We start from the raw sequence: 15,547 nt of genomic DNA on the forward strand, positions 1-15,547 counted from the left end.
TTTGTTCCTCGAGTCTTCTAATCAAAATAGTGTCACACCAAGACACTACATTATGATCTGCTTTCAGAGTAATGGGAGTTGGAGAAGCCCCTTAAACTTTCCTACTTTTCATGTGTAAGGGAGGCACATTTCTCTTTGATTAAAGCAACTTGGCCCTACAGTACATCATTTAATCTTATCAAAATCCCATGCTAAACAGACAAAATTTCTTCAGACAATGGCAGGTCTGCTAGTATGGGAACAACAGGCTCAGACACAGAAATTGGGTTCGAATGAGTAGTGATGGAGAAGGTACCACGAGCCAGAACGCAGCACAAAATTGTGCGATTGGCTTCATCTGGTATTTTAGAGACTGGGGCAAACCGAAAGCAACCTAGATGCAAATTAAGTACTGCACACTGGGTTAGATTTCTAAATTTTATTATAAAATAAAAGCAGAAATATTTCCCAAAGAACGTATTCACATAATATAAACAAAAAACAAAACTAAAGTCGAGTGACTCGCGGTTGATACTGTCGTTTAGGTCTAACAATGAGCAGCAATTTTTTAGGGCCCACGTCTGCCCCCGTTTGAGGTCGATGGGGTCATTTAACATTGACTTCAACTGGGGTGAGGATCGGGCCATTAGTTCCTTTCCCACCCAACAAATGGCGAAAGCACCACAGGGACAAGGCGAAAGAACCTGGCTCTCTGCACAGCGTCAGCTACAAGGGAGTCTACCTAGAGCGCATGTTGCAACTATAACTTGACTGAAACGGTTGTATTCTTAATTGTAATTGTACATTGTACACCTGCCACGGATATATAACTACACAATAGGATAACGGGAGCGATAGGTGTCTTCCAAGGAGGCATGTAAACAGCAACCTTATGCTCCCCCAAAATACAAGGTGTCTTATCATACACAGACAAGACTGCTCAATTAAAATTCCAAAAGATTTGTGAAGTTAAGGTTGGAAAAAATAGTTGCTACATAGAACCATATTAGCATTATGCTTAAATCACAAGTCCTATCAAACAGTCCATATGTCTGAAACCAGCTTTGCACAACCCTTAAGACTTTTGTCACAACAGAACTGCATACAGTCTAGCACAGTACCTTCCAAACAGCTACATCCATCCATCCATCCATCCATCCAAAGAGAGACAACAGATCCACTAATGAGTGTGTCATCATCACTTTAAAAGTTTCAAATGAGATTTAAAAAAAAAACAAAAACCCGAAAGGATGTGGTGAGGGGAGCGTGTAAATAGTTTTAAGAGCCAAGGTCGACCAAGTTGGAGGACATGGGGTTGAGAATGGAGTCCTGCAAACTATGATGGTGCATAGGGTCCGCACTGGGTACCGGAATGGCGCTAGGACCTTGGGGGTGACCCAAGCCATGGAGCGGCTGTAGGCCTGGGTTCGAATTGAGCAGTAAAGCAGGGCTGGAAGAAGTGTGATCAGGGGTCCCTGACGGCGTCTTCTCATCTTCTGAGCTGCCCAAAACTGTCTTATTCCCGTTCATTGACGCTGAAAGCGGATTGTGGCTGTTGGAGTTGGAATTCTCGTTGTTTTCCCTATAGGAAATATAAAAGGGAGGGAGATCTTAGAGCGAGTGGATACAGCACTGAGTAACACGAGCAAGACAGGCAGCTGCAGGGACTGCAGGGTGTGGGCTCATAGGGAAGACAATTGGAGGGTAACTGAAACCTACAGTCCGTTTACAAACTCTGCAAACCTTAAAGGCCTCTTCCTCTGGCACAAAGGTCTAAAGTCTGCAGAGCTTGTAAACAGTTTTCCACTAGCTCCGCAGAAAGTGTCATTTTGACAAAACGTCATTTTCTCCATCCATCTCCTGCAAAGTGTTTGGATAGCTTTCGGGGAGATGGGGCAAGGAAAGAAAAAAAGGGGGCATTGCACTTTAAAATCACTCCTGGAGACAGTACTTATACAAGCAGAATTTCATCCACGCCTTCTCCTGGAGAGGCAAACAAACTCAATTTGTGTTCTCATTAGCCTACGCAGATCAGCCTTACTTGATTGGGTCATCTGAATAAGTCTTAGTTTTGATAAAATAACTCGACACCTCGACTCCGTTTTTCCTCGGGAAGTTTAAACCCGAAAACGTGTCCCAAGCATGTGTAAAAGAAGGAAAGCGAACAGAATTAATGTGCCTATTTCCTGAGTCCTACAAGGAAATGTCCCTCCTAAATACATTCCTCTATTTCTTTTATTGGTCGATATTAGAGGGAGAGCGCAAATATACTGACACATAATAGGAGCCAAATTTTGCTCTGCTTAGCCAAAAGAATAGTCTTTTTATAACAGAGACATAACTTTATCTCAAATATATATATATAGGGAGAGAGAGAGAGAGAGAATATATATCTCACATATGTATATAAGAGACAGAGAATTGTCAAAATCTTCATGACCGTGGCAATGGTGAACACTGGGAATTTCGTGATGGATTTCAAAACCTTGTACTTGTTACTTTGAAAGTTAGAGGCAAAATGTGATATTGATACACAGGGAAAAGGCCCCTATAGGCTATGTACAGCCCTTTGGTACAGCGGTGTATTTATATTTAAAGTTTATGTGTGACAAAGGCTTCAAATCCTTCAAGTTTTACTGAGCGACGTTTAAGGATTGCCTTCACTGTGAGCTGGTCTCGGCAAGCGCTGCACGATGTGACTGGAGACACTTAGTACCAAAATCATGCAATTAGAAAAGAAAGCTCTGTCTGAAGAAGTTGCTTGACAGAATGGCAGTCCCACGAAAGGTCTGTTTTCCGACGCCTAGAGTGTAATGTTAGGTTGAGTGTATTTTTCTATGTCAAAAAACTTATTTGTCTCTGGAGACCTTTAAAATTTGATTCCTCAGAAGTGAAAGGAACAAATGTAACCTTCATTTCCTTTGGATATTTGAAGGTGAGTCCTTCCTATCAGCAATAAAAGGATTTCTGACATCTAATAAAACCAACACTTACAGGGATTTGAAAGAAAATTAAAGCACTAGCACGTTTGGGGAAAGGTATGGAGCAAATCTGTTCAGAATCCAAACCTTATTGAATATCACAGCTAAGCGTAAATCTAATCAGCTGTATGCGGTGCTTAACATTTCCCAAGAACATTCAACATAGACTGAAAATGAAGTCACCTTTAAGCCATTCCGCGAATGGTCTGCAGTAGATTTTCAATACTTTTAATTACCAAAACCGCCAAAATGATCAAACCCTTATGGACTTGCGATTTCAAATGTCTTGTGTATACATACAAAAGTACATATTGTGAATTAGGAATCCTGCATTTCGCTTCCCTGACAAGTTTCCAATAGCGCATAGGAACTATTGGGGGGGAAAAACACCCAACAGTACTTCCCCCACCCAAGACATTAACCGCTGTCTGGCGATTAATAGTGTCTCTCTTCATCTAATACAGAAAATATCCCCTATTTAAAGTACCAGAAAATCCTATACTTTATGCCTGCGGAGCATCGATTTGGATAGGGACGCAAATTAACAAGATAGGAGATTGTGCCTATAAATATTATGTGCAGGTTTCCTGCTCTCAGCCTGTATCTGACATTAGGAACAATTTCACCAAACACTATTGACAGTGTGGAGACCAAATGCTGTTCTCCGTTACCCCAGCGTCATTCCCCTGAAGTCAGTTAGATGAGAGAAGAATGTGTCTATGCGATCAGATTTATCCCGACAGAGGTGCAAAGCCCTGCAAAGTGTTACAGGGGCAGGGCTGCATTTCGGCAAAGAAGCCACTAGTTTCTGCTTCTAAGAAGTACATTTTGGGGGCAGTTTTTTCTAAACCATTTGGCTCTGCTTCTAAAGGTAAAGCGCCGCGATGTAAAGGTATAGCCGTTAGGGTTAACATTGTTTTCTTAGTGTGATATAACTGTATCTGGATGCGCTTAAACTCCAGAGAACTTGTAAAAGAGTCCAGTCCTTCCTGCCAAAAGTAAACAGAAAGGATGACTAGAGACCAGGCCCGGCGTCATCATTTAAGTTAACCTTTGCTAACACATGAGGAAAACAGTATTTCAACTCTCCCAAAACCCCTACACGGGGAATGTTTGGGTGTACATACATTGAGCGTTCTGTTAATGTAATGGATAGACCGTGGTGTATGCATCCGTGCCAAGGCCTGCGGAGTGAGATCTAAATCTTTGGAGGATTCGTCCAGGTATTTTCAAGGCTGGAGTCTATCAATCCCAGCACTTCCACAGAATTATCTTTACAATAGGATACCGTTTGAAATATAAGAGTTATACATAAACATAGGGATGGAAAAGCCTCCAGCACAGGGCTGGTCTACAGAGTTTTTCGTATTATTCGTCCCCATTCAGTCTCATTAAAAGCTTCCCCTCTATCTGAACCTGGTTCAGGTGAATGCACCCACAGACACTGTTCCTTTGAAACTTCAAGTGCATTAACATTTGCTGAATAAACTGGACTCCTGTCACTTAAGGCTATATACGTGGGGCTGATGAATGCCCTTGCTGATTACCAGTTAAAAGTATCTCACATGAGATAGTCAAAATACCTTAAGTTTAAAAGACATAAAGTCCTACATGAAATGTTCTGGAAATAAGGTCTCCACTGGTGTGGAAATACACGCCGGTCTGTATTGGTGAATACACTTGTTTATTTTAACTTGCCGTATATTCTTCACTAACTAGGTGACAATATTGGTCCCACTCTCGCTCATTATATTTTTTATCCTATCCCTTTAAAACCCTCTGAAGTGGACCATTAAAGGCACAGTAACAACTTATTTTTTGTGTGCGTCCAAAAATAAAATAAAATCAAAATCAAGGGATATAAACGCGGTGAGCGATTATATCGCATCAAAACGCTCAGTCTGTCTGGTTAGGTGGTGTCAAACCCAAACCGAAGGGCCACGAAATGCAAACGAGCGAATAAAAAGGAAGCCCCAATGCGTGAGGGAATTCAGGGCTCTGCGATGTTTAAGGCGAGCGATTATCTGGGTTTCCCAGCTCGGACCGGAACCTCCTTTTCAGGGCTTGAGAAAATCAGAACTCGGCGGTCCAAAGTAAGGGAGGGCCCAGTCCTTGCAAGGGGGGAAGAAAAGCAAAAGCTCGCAGCGACTTTGGTGGGGGGAGTTTGTGCCTGGGTACAGCCCGCAGGCTGCGAAGGGGCTGGACAAGCACCGGGACACAGTAGCCGTGCGAGAAGGGGGTACTTACTCGTACCTTTCCTTGGCCTCAGCAGCACGGTCGCGTTGCCTCCGGTTTTTAAACCAGTTGCTGACTTGGGTGGTGGTGAGTCCGGTGGCCTCGGCCAGCTCCCTCTTCTCCCGAGGGGACGGGTAGGGGTTGTGGGCATACCATTCCCGCAGCACGCTTCGGCTCTTCTCCTTAAAGCAGTAGCTGGTTTCCTCGCCGTCCCAGATGGAGCGGGGCAGGGGGAACTTTCTGCGGACCCGGTACTTGCCCACTGCCCCTAGGGGTCGCCCCCGCAGCTTCTCCGCCTCGATGTAATGCGCCTTGAGCCAGAGCTGCTGGAGCTTAGGGTGGTTGTGAGCGGAGAACTGGTGGCTCTCCAGGATCTTGTAGAGCTCGCGAAAGTTGCCCCGGTGGAAAGCCACCACGGCCTTGGCCTTGAGGACGCTCTCGTTCTTGTGGAGGTGCTCGCAGGCAGGTAGGGACCAGAGGAACCGCCCCAGCCTTTCTATATTGCCCCCCTGCTGGAGCACTTCGCAGACGCAGGCCACTTGCTCTTGGGTGAATCCAAAAGTGGGGAGCATCGACATGGTGGCCTTTCCCCCGCCCCGATCTAAATCATCGGACTTGTACAAAGCGGCCACATAGACCTGGACCGATAGACAGCGAGAGAAGCACCAATCATAGATGTATAACCTGCCCGAGCGGCTACTTACGCTCCGGCACAAGTCACAGCTCCACTCTGCAGTCGGCAGCCATCAGCAGCTGAGCGTAAAAAGGATCAAAGGCGGGGACCGAACGTGAAAACTTTTTTGTAAGTCCAAGTTCGGAGAGTAACTTGTGCCTCTATTGTCTGGTATCAGCAGCGCTCACAGTGGTGGTGTCTTTCCTCTCCCACCCCCACCCTCCTCCGCCGGGTTGGGATCTCCCTTTTTTTCGCCCCCCTCCCCCTTCACTGTAGGATTCAACATAATATAGTGGTTAAGTCCAGCTCCCCCTCTTCTCTCTCCTTTCTCTCCTCCTCTTCTCTCTGTTTTTTTAAATAATATTATTCTAAGCTGGAATGAAAAGTGATTAGCCGCGCTCTGATTGGTCCAGTTATCTGACCCGGGGACTGCCAGGAGAAGACAATAGTTTTAGTCAAATTATTTGCCATGGTGACGCTGTCAATCAGAGGTAACCTGATCTGTTTTGAGGTGGCTCCCCGGCTGGGTTGACAGATTGCTCTGATCCACTCCGAGGCGGCCCCGCGAGCTGAGATATTAGCAAGAGAGAGAGAAAGAGAGAAATTTCCGCTGTGATTGACGCAGCAAACACCCATAGAGGGAGGGAGGGCCAGCCAGAGAAAGCGGTCTGGTCACAGCCTCTCACAGCAGGGGCGCTGCAGCACCAACACGTCCCCCAGCACTTCTGTCTTTGAACCCTCCTTGCAATGAAACTCCTGCGAAAGCCTCTTACAGATCGCTCATATTGGGTTTAACACTGGAGGCAAAATTAATCCATTGTTTGGGATCGGGAGGAGTTCTCGCTGGGTTTCAACTGCCACAAGGAGTTTCCTTATCAGTAAGATTTGGGGTTATTTATTTTTTTTTAAAGTGGGCAGTTTTACAAATATTAAAGGTCCCATACGTACAACCCAGTTTTTTGATCCATGATCCCATTTACACGCTAACTAGACCTAGCCCCAGGCGGCTGGGACCGAGGAAATTATTGTATTTGACTCTGAATGACCATATATTTCAAAGTCAACTATCAACAACCTTTAAAATGAAGTTCCAGCTTGAGATAAGTTAATAGCAGCAATAATTCCATTCGGTGTATATATTTCTACGTTAGAAGAGGGCAATATTTCTACATCTAGGGCTATGTTATGTAGCCATAAGAAGTGCTAAAGTTAGGGGTAAAAGATACTTTCTAAAGCAGATCTTCAGTTCCTTTGGAAGTCTTAATTTGCAGACTCTTCGGGGCACGGATTTAGTCTTCACTTATTTGTGCACATCTGTCTATCTGAAGGGACCCGACAGGAAGATTAGATCGATGAACTAGGGACTAGAATAGATGTAAACCATCCACCGTAGAAGAATAACTTGGTCAGATGCATGAATAAATGTAGTTTATATACTGTCAGGTGCTCACACACATTTCTGTATCATTTGAGCGGTTGACAACTAAGCCACTTTTTAAGGCACAGAAAATTCCCTGTCTCACCCAGCTCAGTTCCAGCCGGAGTAATCTCCCTAGGGTTTTATTACTCACAATACTGTATTGCACCAAAAGCGGGCACCTTTCAAGGCCATTCATCTGTTCTCCCTTTTAGGCCGTTGGGAAAACTCCTTCCTCGCCATCTCTAACCCCAGCCTGTGAGTGCACCACAGGGCTCCGAGGTTGTGGGCTCCCTCAGTGATATATGGTTAACGCAGATTGCCCCCACCACATCCCTTGCCTCGGTCATTTAGGTGACGAGCGAGGAGAGACCCAGGGACCCCCCAACCCTCACCCCATCTCTCAGTCCAACACCTCCGCGTTGAGGGGGCCCCGGAAGGAGGCTGGCAGGTCGGGGTGAGCCGAGGAGCAGGAGCAGGGGTGGCGGCCGGGAGGGAGGCAGGCCAGCCTGGAGCCGGTTTCAGGCCTGCCGGATTGGCGTATTCGCCTCCAGTGAAACTGACGTGGTGGATCTGGGAAAGCGATGCTGGCGGGTCATCCGCAGCCAGCTCGCTGGCGGCGGCGTCTGCAGCCAGCAGCAGAGCCAGCGGCGCCAAGAGGCCAAGCTAACTGCCGCCAGGGGAAGGGGCGGCAGCAGGGTGCGGCTCTGAACCTGCCCCTGAGTCGCACAGGGGACGGACAAAGACCACCAGCTCCATGCAAAGTGGGTCCTACCCTTTGCAGCCAAACTCCTGCTGTGCCCGGGGGTGGATCGGCTCACGCTGCGAGCTCGGGGTGCAGAAACAACCGCCTGTTTCTGCAGAGCGAACGCGGAAAGGAGATGTGAAGTGGAGAGTGCACAGGATCTTCACTCATTTTGACAACATCCCCTGTCAGGAAGGAAACCTGCTGTTCCCGCTTTAGATCCTTGTTCATCGCGCTCTTTTCTGCGTCCCCTGCACCTTCATTTCTATTATTCGTGTGAAGAGGAGTTGGAAACTCCATCTATTTTTACCTGTGCGATATTTTCAGGAGGGTTACAAATAGGGAATCCACAGCAAACGGCTCTACCTGTGCTAAATCACAGAACGTGAATGCAAAATATAGGGTTCATCTATAGGGTGAAATAGATCAAATCCGTTTAAAACAAGACAATGGGCTTTTAAAAGAACCATTTCGCATACTACTTTCTTTCTTTCTTTCAAGTTTGAGCACTCCACAGCCTGAGATTAATAGGATGGCAAATTCTGCAGGATTCCAATTGTGTTTGTTGGCAAACAAAAGAATTCAGAGGTTAAGGTTTCATACTCGGTCTAAATGTCCGTGTAGCTTGTAATATAGGCTGTATCGTAAAATCATGAGATAGTAGGATCCATTTCCAAAAGTTATTCCAAACAGAACAGGAACTATGACTGAAACGCACATTCTCCTCCGCCCCCCTTACACACACAGAGTGCGAGAACATTTTAAATGAAAGAATATGGTATTATTTAGTCCCTTCTCAATTAAAACTGTGGGAAAAGATAAAAAACCTAGAGAGGTCTTCCCTCCTCCCATTTCTGTTGCAAATTTATGAGACTATACCTGACTTTGCTTTCCTCTGCTTGAATCTTATAACCACAGCAGCTGAATTTGAATGGGGAGCAGAGAGCAGCTGTTCACCCTAGCCGGAAGGGAGATGTCGAAACCTGTTGTACGGACTTAGGTTTAAGAAATTCTCTTCTTAAGCACCCTAAAATGTGAGTACAGAGACTACACGCAGGGCCCTCCATAAGCACTTTCACTTTACATTAAGCAGACTGCCCTTTGGATGTAATGCGAATTCATTTCCCCAATAGCTGTGGAAACGTAACGCAATTCTATTGTTAAGTGGTATGTTATCAGCTTGCATTTAAACGCAATTGCAAATTCGTGGCACGTTATATTTAAAATGTGCCCAAACCTGTTTGGTTTTCGGAAATCTTCGAATATGTTGGAAGAAATCAGCAGAAAGAGAATACCAAAACCATACCATCAGGCAATTAAAACCCCAATGATTTGTGAGACTCAAATGAGCAGAATAACCCTCTTTGTATTCTCAAATGAGCTCTTTCATTCAAATATATTTTAAAGCAACATGCACAACCAGGAGTGGGGAAATATTACGTGGCCGTTAAGGGGTGTATGCTTGTAGGAAAAGTTAGGATCCATTTCAAATCTTTTTCCTTGAATCGCTGACTCTCAATGGCTTGAAGATCCTCACATTTTCATTCCAACCAGACATTTGGATGTGTAATTAGCAAAAGTGCTTTTCAGAAAGGATAAAAAATTGTGCATAATAATTGTTAAACGCAAAATATTCTATTAGACCATCAGAGTGTAAACAAGTCACTATGAAATGTGGGTATGCTGGATGAAGTAGAGCGTATTATCAATATGCTGCTTTTATAATCCGTCCCCGATCTGGTCTGCTTTTAAACACGCGATTACGTCACTTTATAGAATACATTTATTTTACACGAGCTGATCTGTCTTAATAAAATGATTGCAATAAAATAAAATGAGCTACAAATACTGCAGCTATTTCAATGCCAGCTTTCCTTCTCGGTGATGCCTACCTCACTTCACTTTAGAAGCTAATATTTCTTGGAAGTTGCAGGCCTCTGATATTTTCTCTGAAGACATTAACTTATTCACTTGATCTCCTGTACCGAGCAATAATACATTTTTCTGCAAATATTTATACTGTATATATGTCTCTACATCTGTTATCTACACTGTATTTATTCTATAGTAAATAGTTTAATATAATATATAATATTATGCAGGTTAATAATATATGACTATGTATAATATAGATGCAGTTAGATATAGTTAGACATAGATAGGTATAGGTGGATTTATAGCTAGAGCTAGCACTATAGAATTCTCTTATTGGATTTTACAAACTTTTAAGAAAGACGTGAAAACAATAATATATATCATTAGTTATATTTCTCAATAACCTTTCTTTTTGTATGTATGGGTAGAAAGAAACTCTCTTGGGAACTTTTAAAACTAATAATATTCTGACTAGATGAGCTTTTGGCAAAAAGCTACAGGTATACCGTGTAACTTATAAATACAAGGAGGAAGAAAACATATCCAAATAATTTCTGTTCAGGGTATTTTGATTAGGTTTTTAAAGGAACAATTCCATTGACAGGGCCACACGGTGCCGTCAGTTGTTAAGTATCATTCCCCTTACAATCAAAGGGAGAGACGTGCTAGAAATGAGTAAGAAGATATTGCCTGAAATATTTACCGTCCGACCCTTGGTTTCTTTCTTATGAAACCGAACGAGCTCGGCCAGGATTTGGGGCTAACGTTGTCTCCTCCAAAACCTAGGAATTTATATTCGCCTTATTTCTGTTCCGTCCCTAAACCAACGGGCTAGGAGCCGCTCTGTGCACTTCTCAGATTATCAGGGCCCGGTCCTGCGGTCCTTTCTCTGGCAAAACTGCCCGTCAAATTCAAGGGGGGGTTAGGACTGGGCGGAATGCACCTTCGAACTGTTTTTTTTTTCCGCGCAGGTCTGTGCCGTTATAGGTTGCACGTAGTGGGACAGCTGAGATCCTGACCCCACTGGAAAATCAAAAAATGTCAGAGGATCATTGCCAGGAACTAAATAAAACCAAACACAATAGGTTGTTGTTTCGTGTAGTTTTTTTTATTTATTTTTTTTTGTACAGGAAGAATTCAAAGCTTTTGCTACGCTTCAGTGTTCTGTTCCTTAAGGGGACAAGGATTTTAGATATGTAGCGGGTAACTCGATTATGCTAACAAACGTCGCTTGAAAGAAGAAAAGGCTGTTGAACTGAGCAGAGGGGGGATGTGAAACTGGATTATTCTGGGGGGGCTTGATGGAGGGAGGTCCGCGGAAGGATGAGACCACGATCGGCGTTTTCCCAATTTAAGCGAATTGCCATTGTACACTATAATCATTGTTTTATTGTTTGTATTCGCGGGGAGCCTTAGCCCAAGGAATGTATGTTTCTGGTGCAGGAGTTCAGCTGATCCTTTCCAGCGCACAACTGTCCAACAGCAGGATGGGCTGACTGAACACAATGCATTAGTGAAGAGTGGGGCCTGATACAACGTGACCAGCTAAAGTGGCCTCACTGAACTGACGCTGCAGTGTCTCCTCTCTCCACCTTCTCCTCTGAAATGAGACCCCTGGAGTTCGGGCTTGCTGTTCTGAACACAAGCCAGAATAACCTCCAGTGCTCCCAGTGAAACCCGACCGCCCCAGGTTAATGCGGTCATTCTTGATTAGCTTTTTATTAGCCCCTTTACAATCGCGGGAGGAGATGGATACACTTGAACACGCGGAGTTCACGTTTTGTTATTTTAGCCCTGTTTGGCAGAGCAAAAGTGAACAGCCACACAATTTACGCCAGCTAGGCTGGTCGGCAAAAACTAGAAAGGTGCTAGTTCGTTAAGCCCTGTGCTTCTGCACCTTTGGCTGAAAGCACTCGTACTAAAGTAAAACAACAACTACTTACTGTGTTAATCAAACTACTGCCGTGGCTCAAGGCAGACGCTCAGCTGTAGGAAACATGCATCATTAGCACGGTACCAAATTCCTAAGGTTATATACGGCAGAAGGAGCCTCTCTCCCAGCAGTGTACAGTCTTACAGAGAAGACAACAACAACAAAAAGCACATATGGTTAAAATGAGGAGAGCCCGCTTTCTGCCTCGGGGGATTGGCAGGAACCCGCCAGGAAAGCGAAGCTGGGAATCTAAGGTTCTGGGAGGCTTCTCCAGGACTGACAACCTGAAGCAGCTACAAGGATCATTTGACAATATTTGTTAACTTCTTGTTTCCAGAGATCTTCTTGATCAGAGCTAGACAAGGTTGGTAAGAGCCCGAGCAAAGGCTCTTTCTTGTTTTCCCCCCAAGTTGATGAATAGCTATCCGGTTTCTTTTAATGGCTGCCCCCTATTTTCACAGCCTCCCACAAGTAACCCATAAGCCTGTTTCCGCGACCTCAGTTAATTCCATTGATTATTCCAAGATGACGAGGAAAGCAGGAAGATTGTTGACTGCGCTCACTGATTCAGGGCAGGTTTTCTTAGCATCTACATCTCTGGCTCATGCAGTTGGGGGGTTTCACTTTAGAGTACGTTAGGAATAGAAACCCCTGGGAGCTTACAACTTTTAAAGTCTTGCTCGTTATATTTCAAATTCCCTGCACTGTGATCGGCGGCTGCATATTATAATGTTCAGGCAAGTGCCCAAGTGGTCTGGGCAGCTGGTTTGAAGTGTGTTTACCAGGGAAGGTCAGGACGAGGAGGGCTCGCTATTCCATGGTGAAAATGGGATAGTGCAGCTCAGTTGCTGCTATGGACCCCCTTCAGAGGAAGGGGCAGCGCAAGCAGTGGTTTGCGCGATTTACTCTTTTCTTTCCCAGATAAAAATGCCTTAACGAAAACAATGAGCCGAGTACCAGGGGTTCGCCAGCAGGCAGATGCCGCCTAATAACCTGGCTAACAGAGCCGGTTTGGTACCGTTGTAGTAATAGGCACACTGTCTAGAGCAGGGGTAGGCAACCTGTGGCACGTGTGCCGAACGCGGCACTCGAGCTGATTTTCAGTGGCACTCACACTGCTGGGGTCCTGGCCACCAGTCCAGAGGGATCTGCATTTTAATTTAATCTTAAATGAAGCTTTTAAAACATTTAAAAAACCTTATTTTTTTTACATACAACAATGGTTTAGTTATATATTATAGACTTATGGAAAGAGACCTTCTAAAAACATTAAAATGTGTTACTGGCACTGGAAACCTTAAATTAGAGTGAATAAATGAAGACTCGGGACACCACTGCTGAAAGGTTGCTGACCCCTGATCTAGGGATTGTCCTACAACTCCTTCACAACAGTGGGATTTCACAGATAGGTTGTTTCCCCCCTGTCCTAACATCAACACGTGGAGAGAAGATACAGCTGGAATGTTGCTTTACATGATAGTAGGAGCAAAAAGGGGAGCGCAGATTGAGACAAAGATGTAAAATAGAAGATTTGGGCCTTATTCCAGCCTGGTCTGACTCCACCAGAGTCAACTGAATTGCATTTGCTTACATCCCTACTGGTTTTGGATCAGGTTCCTTACCAAGGACTGTGGTTATTTCTGCAAGTCTGGCTTTTAGTAACAGGGTTCTATGAAATGACCTATCACTGTCTGAGCAGGATTCGCCCTCCCCTCCTCCCTCACCCCACTTTTAGGCTCCTATTTGTAAAGAAAGCATCTTATAGTTTGATTTTCTTTGAAAATTTAAACTGAAAATCATATGCTGTGAATAAATTACAGTACAGGTGGGTGGGCAGATGCACCCAGAGAATCTGCCTGTATTATTTATATAGGGCACGGCAAATAATATGGGTCACATTTTATTTGCATTACCAGGGACCACCATTTTCATTGATCTGTACAGTGGCATGTATGTGTATGTCAAATATGAGAGAGATTTTCAAGACCCAAATGGCAGGCAACTAGGTGCCTACCTCCTCCAGTGGGAGTTGTTAGGTGCTTAGCTACCATTTGTGTTTTTGAAAAAATCAAATATTTATCCTACTACTACTACTAGTAATACATCAGTAGGAGCACCCTTGTTCCCCTCATTCACTTCAAAGAGAAGGAATATTACCAAAGTGGCCATCTTTAAATAAAATAATAATAACGATAGAAAATAATAAAAAACAAAATAATATAATAAATAACAACAACAATAATGTTGAGTTCCACCTTGTTTTTGACATTGGCAGCTGCAAGCTGCGCGCAGGCAAGCGTGGTGCATTTTGGCTGTTGTTTCTCAGCAGTCCAAAATGCTGAGCTGCATGCCTTGCTATGCTGCATGTTTCCACTTATCTTTCCGATGAACCGCACAAGCTCTCCAGATCAGAATCTCCAGGGATACTACCACTTACCTTGGCTCAGTCTGGTGGCTGATGCGAAAAGGGAAGAAGGCTGAGAAGCTTATAGCTTGTTCCTGTGGATGTCAGTGGCAGTTTCTGCTCCTCTGGACAAAATAAATAAATAAGCAATACTCACCCTAGCTCTAATCCTGCAGTGGGGCCCAGGCATGTGTAAGTATGGAGACCATTTGTGTGAGTCCCATTAAAGGACTGGGTCCTATGAGGATCCTGGACTGAATGTCAGTGAGTGTTAGGGTGACCAGACAGCGTGAAAAATCAGGACAGGGGGTGGGAGGTAATAGGAGCCTATATAAGAAAAAGATCCAGAAATCAAGACCGTCCCTATAAAATTGGGACATCTGGTCACCCTACTGAGTGTCATGATAGTGAAAACAAACCTTCTTTCCAGTTCTGCCATATTCTTCAAGAGAAAATAATTAAATGTCATAACAGCATAAAAACCAATGAATACTATTACAGAGACTTGAAATTTAACTTTATTATGAAAAAGCAGTGTCCTTTTGTTCAAAGAAAAATAACCCAAATAATAATCCAGTAAGATTTACAAAAAGGATAACAGAGCTGATATCACCTATCCTTACCATAATGATGCACAATGGCTTTTTGGAGGCCAATCCTACTACTCTTCCATGCATAGAATTCCAAGTGACAGCTGAGGAGGTTCATCATGTTCTAAGACAACTCAGATCCCAGTCTTGCAACGAGCTCTGTGCAAGAGTTTACTCACATAGTATTTGCAGGGTCAGGGTGTGAAGCACACTGCAGACATGTGGAAATAGTTCATTTCACTGTAAACTGAGTCTTCATAAGTTCTGATGCATAATTCTGGGTTTAGTATTTCCACAAACATGCAAGCCATTAAAATTCTATAGGACTGATACAAATTAAAATGCAAAACAAACCGCTTCCCCAATGAATAAGAACACTACATATCAAGTCTAGTTTCACCCTTCATCTCTTTTTCTTCTTTCTGAACACTTTTTACAAGTTGTCCATCGGGGTTAAAAATGATTAAATCACAGTGATTCACCCTCTCCCTCATGCTATGTATAAAAGAACTTGAGAAAAAATTAGAAGAAGAAAAATTCTTCTGCTTATTCAAGATGAGAAAGATTTTAGATTTGATGGATTTCTTTAAGAAAGTTAGGGGATGTTTACACAGTTTAGTTGTTATGCTCTACAATAATCTGGCTAAGATTTAGCGAAAAGATGCATGAAAGCAAGCAATAGTTCAGAGCGGATCCACTTTCTATTTTGACATTT

General features: G+C 43.9%; 1 protein-coding gene and 1 long non-coding RNA gene across 4 annotated transcripts; one reads left to right on the plus strand and one right to left on the minus strand.

The window, feature by feature from the left end:
• Positions 1-456: 456 nt before the first annotated feature.
• On the minus strand, positions 457-5,786 carry SIX2 (SIX homeobox 2). 2 transcript variants are annotated; one of them, XM_032775190.2, is made up of 2 exons: positions 5,214-5,786; positions 457-1,561 (listed from the first exon to the last, which is right to left on the minus strand). In XM_032775190.2, exons 1-2 carry the CDS (start codon positions 5,771-5,773, stop codon positions 1,258-1,260), a joined length of 864 nt encoding a protein of 287 aa, XP_032631081.1. In that variant the 5' UTR covers positions 5,774-5,786; the 3' UTR covers positions 457-1,257. The 2 variants fall into 2 exon arrangements, with proteins under 2 accessions (XP_032631081.1, XP_032631073.1); XM_032775182.2 differs by having other exon boundaries at positions 5,208-5,786.
• A 131-nt stretch (positions 5,787-5,917) lies between these two features.
• Positions 5,918-10,958, plus strand: LOC116821783 (uncharacterized). 2 transcript variants are annotated; one of them, XR_012655447.1, is made up of 3 exons: positions 5,918-5,997; positions 8,949-9,068; positions 10,877-10,958. It is a non-coding gene; the product is annotated as an uncharacterized LOC116821783 (long non-coding RNA). The 2 variants fall into 2 exon arrangements; XR_012655448.1 differs by lacking the exon at positions 5,918-5,997 and adding an exon at positions 6,623-6,746.
• The last annotated feature ends 4,589 nt before the right edge of the window (positions 10,959-15,547 follow it).

Source organism: Chelonoidis abingdonii, chromosome 3, assembly GCF_003597395.2.
Source record: "Chelonoidis abingdonii isolate Lonesome George chromosome 3, CheloAbing_2.0, whole genome shotgun sequence".
NCBI classification, from domain to species: Eukaryota; Metazoa; Chordata; order Testudines; family Testudinidae; genus Chelonoidis; species Chelonoidis abingdonii.

Bases quoted from the DNA above. Each gene is read 5' to 3' on its own strand.
- SIX2 (XM_032775182.2), bottom strand. From the start codon at position 5,773: ATGTCGATGCTCCCCACTTTTGGATTCACCCAAGAGCAAGTGGCCTGC. The intron at 1,562-5,207 runs GTAAGTACCCCC...TATTTCCTATAG, and splicing joins GAGGCCAAGGAAAGGTACGA to GGAAAACAACGAGAATTCCA.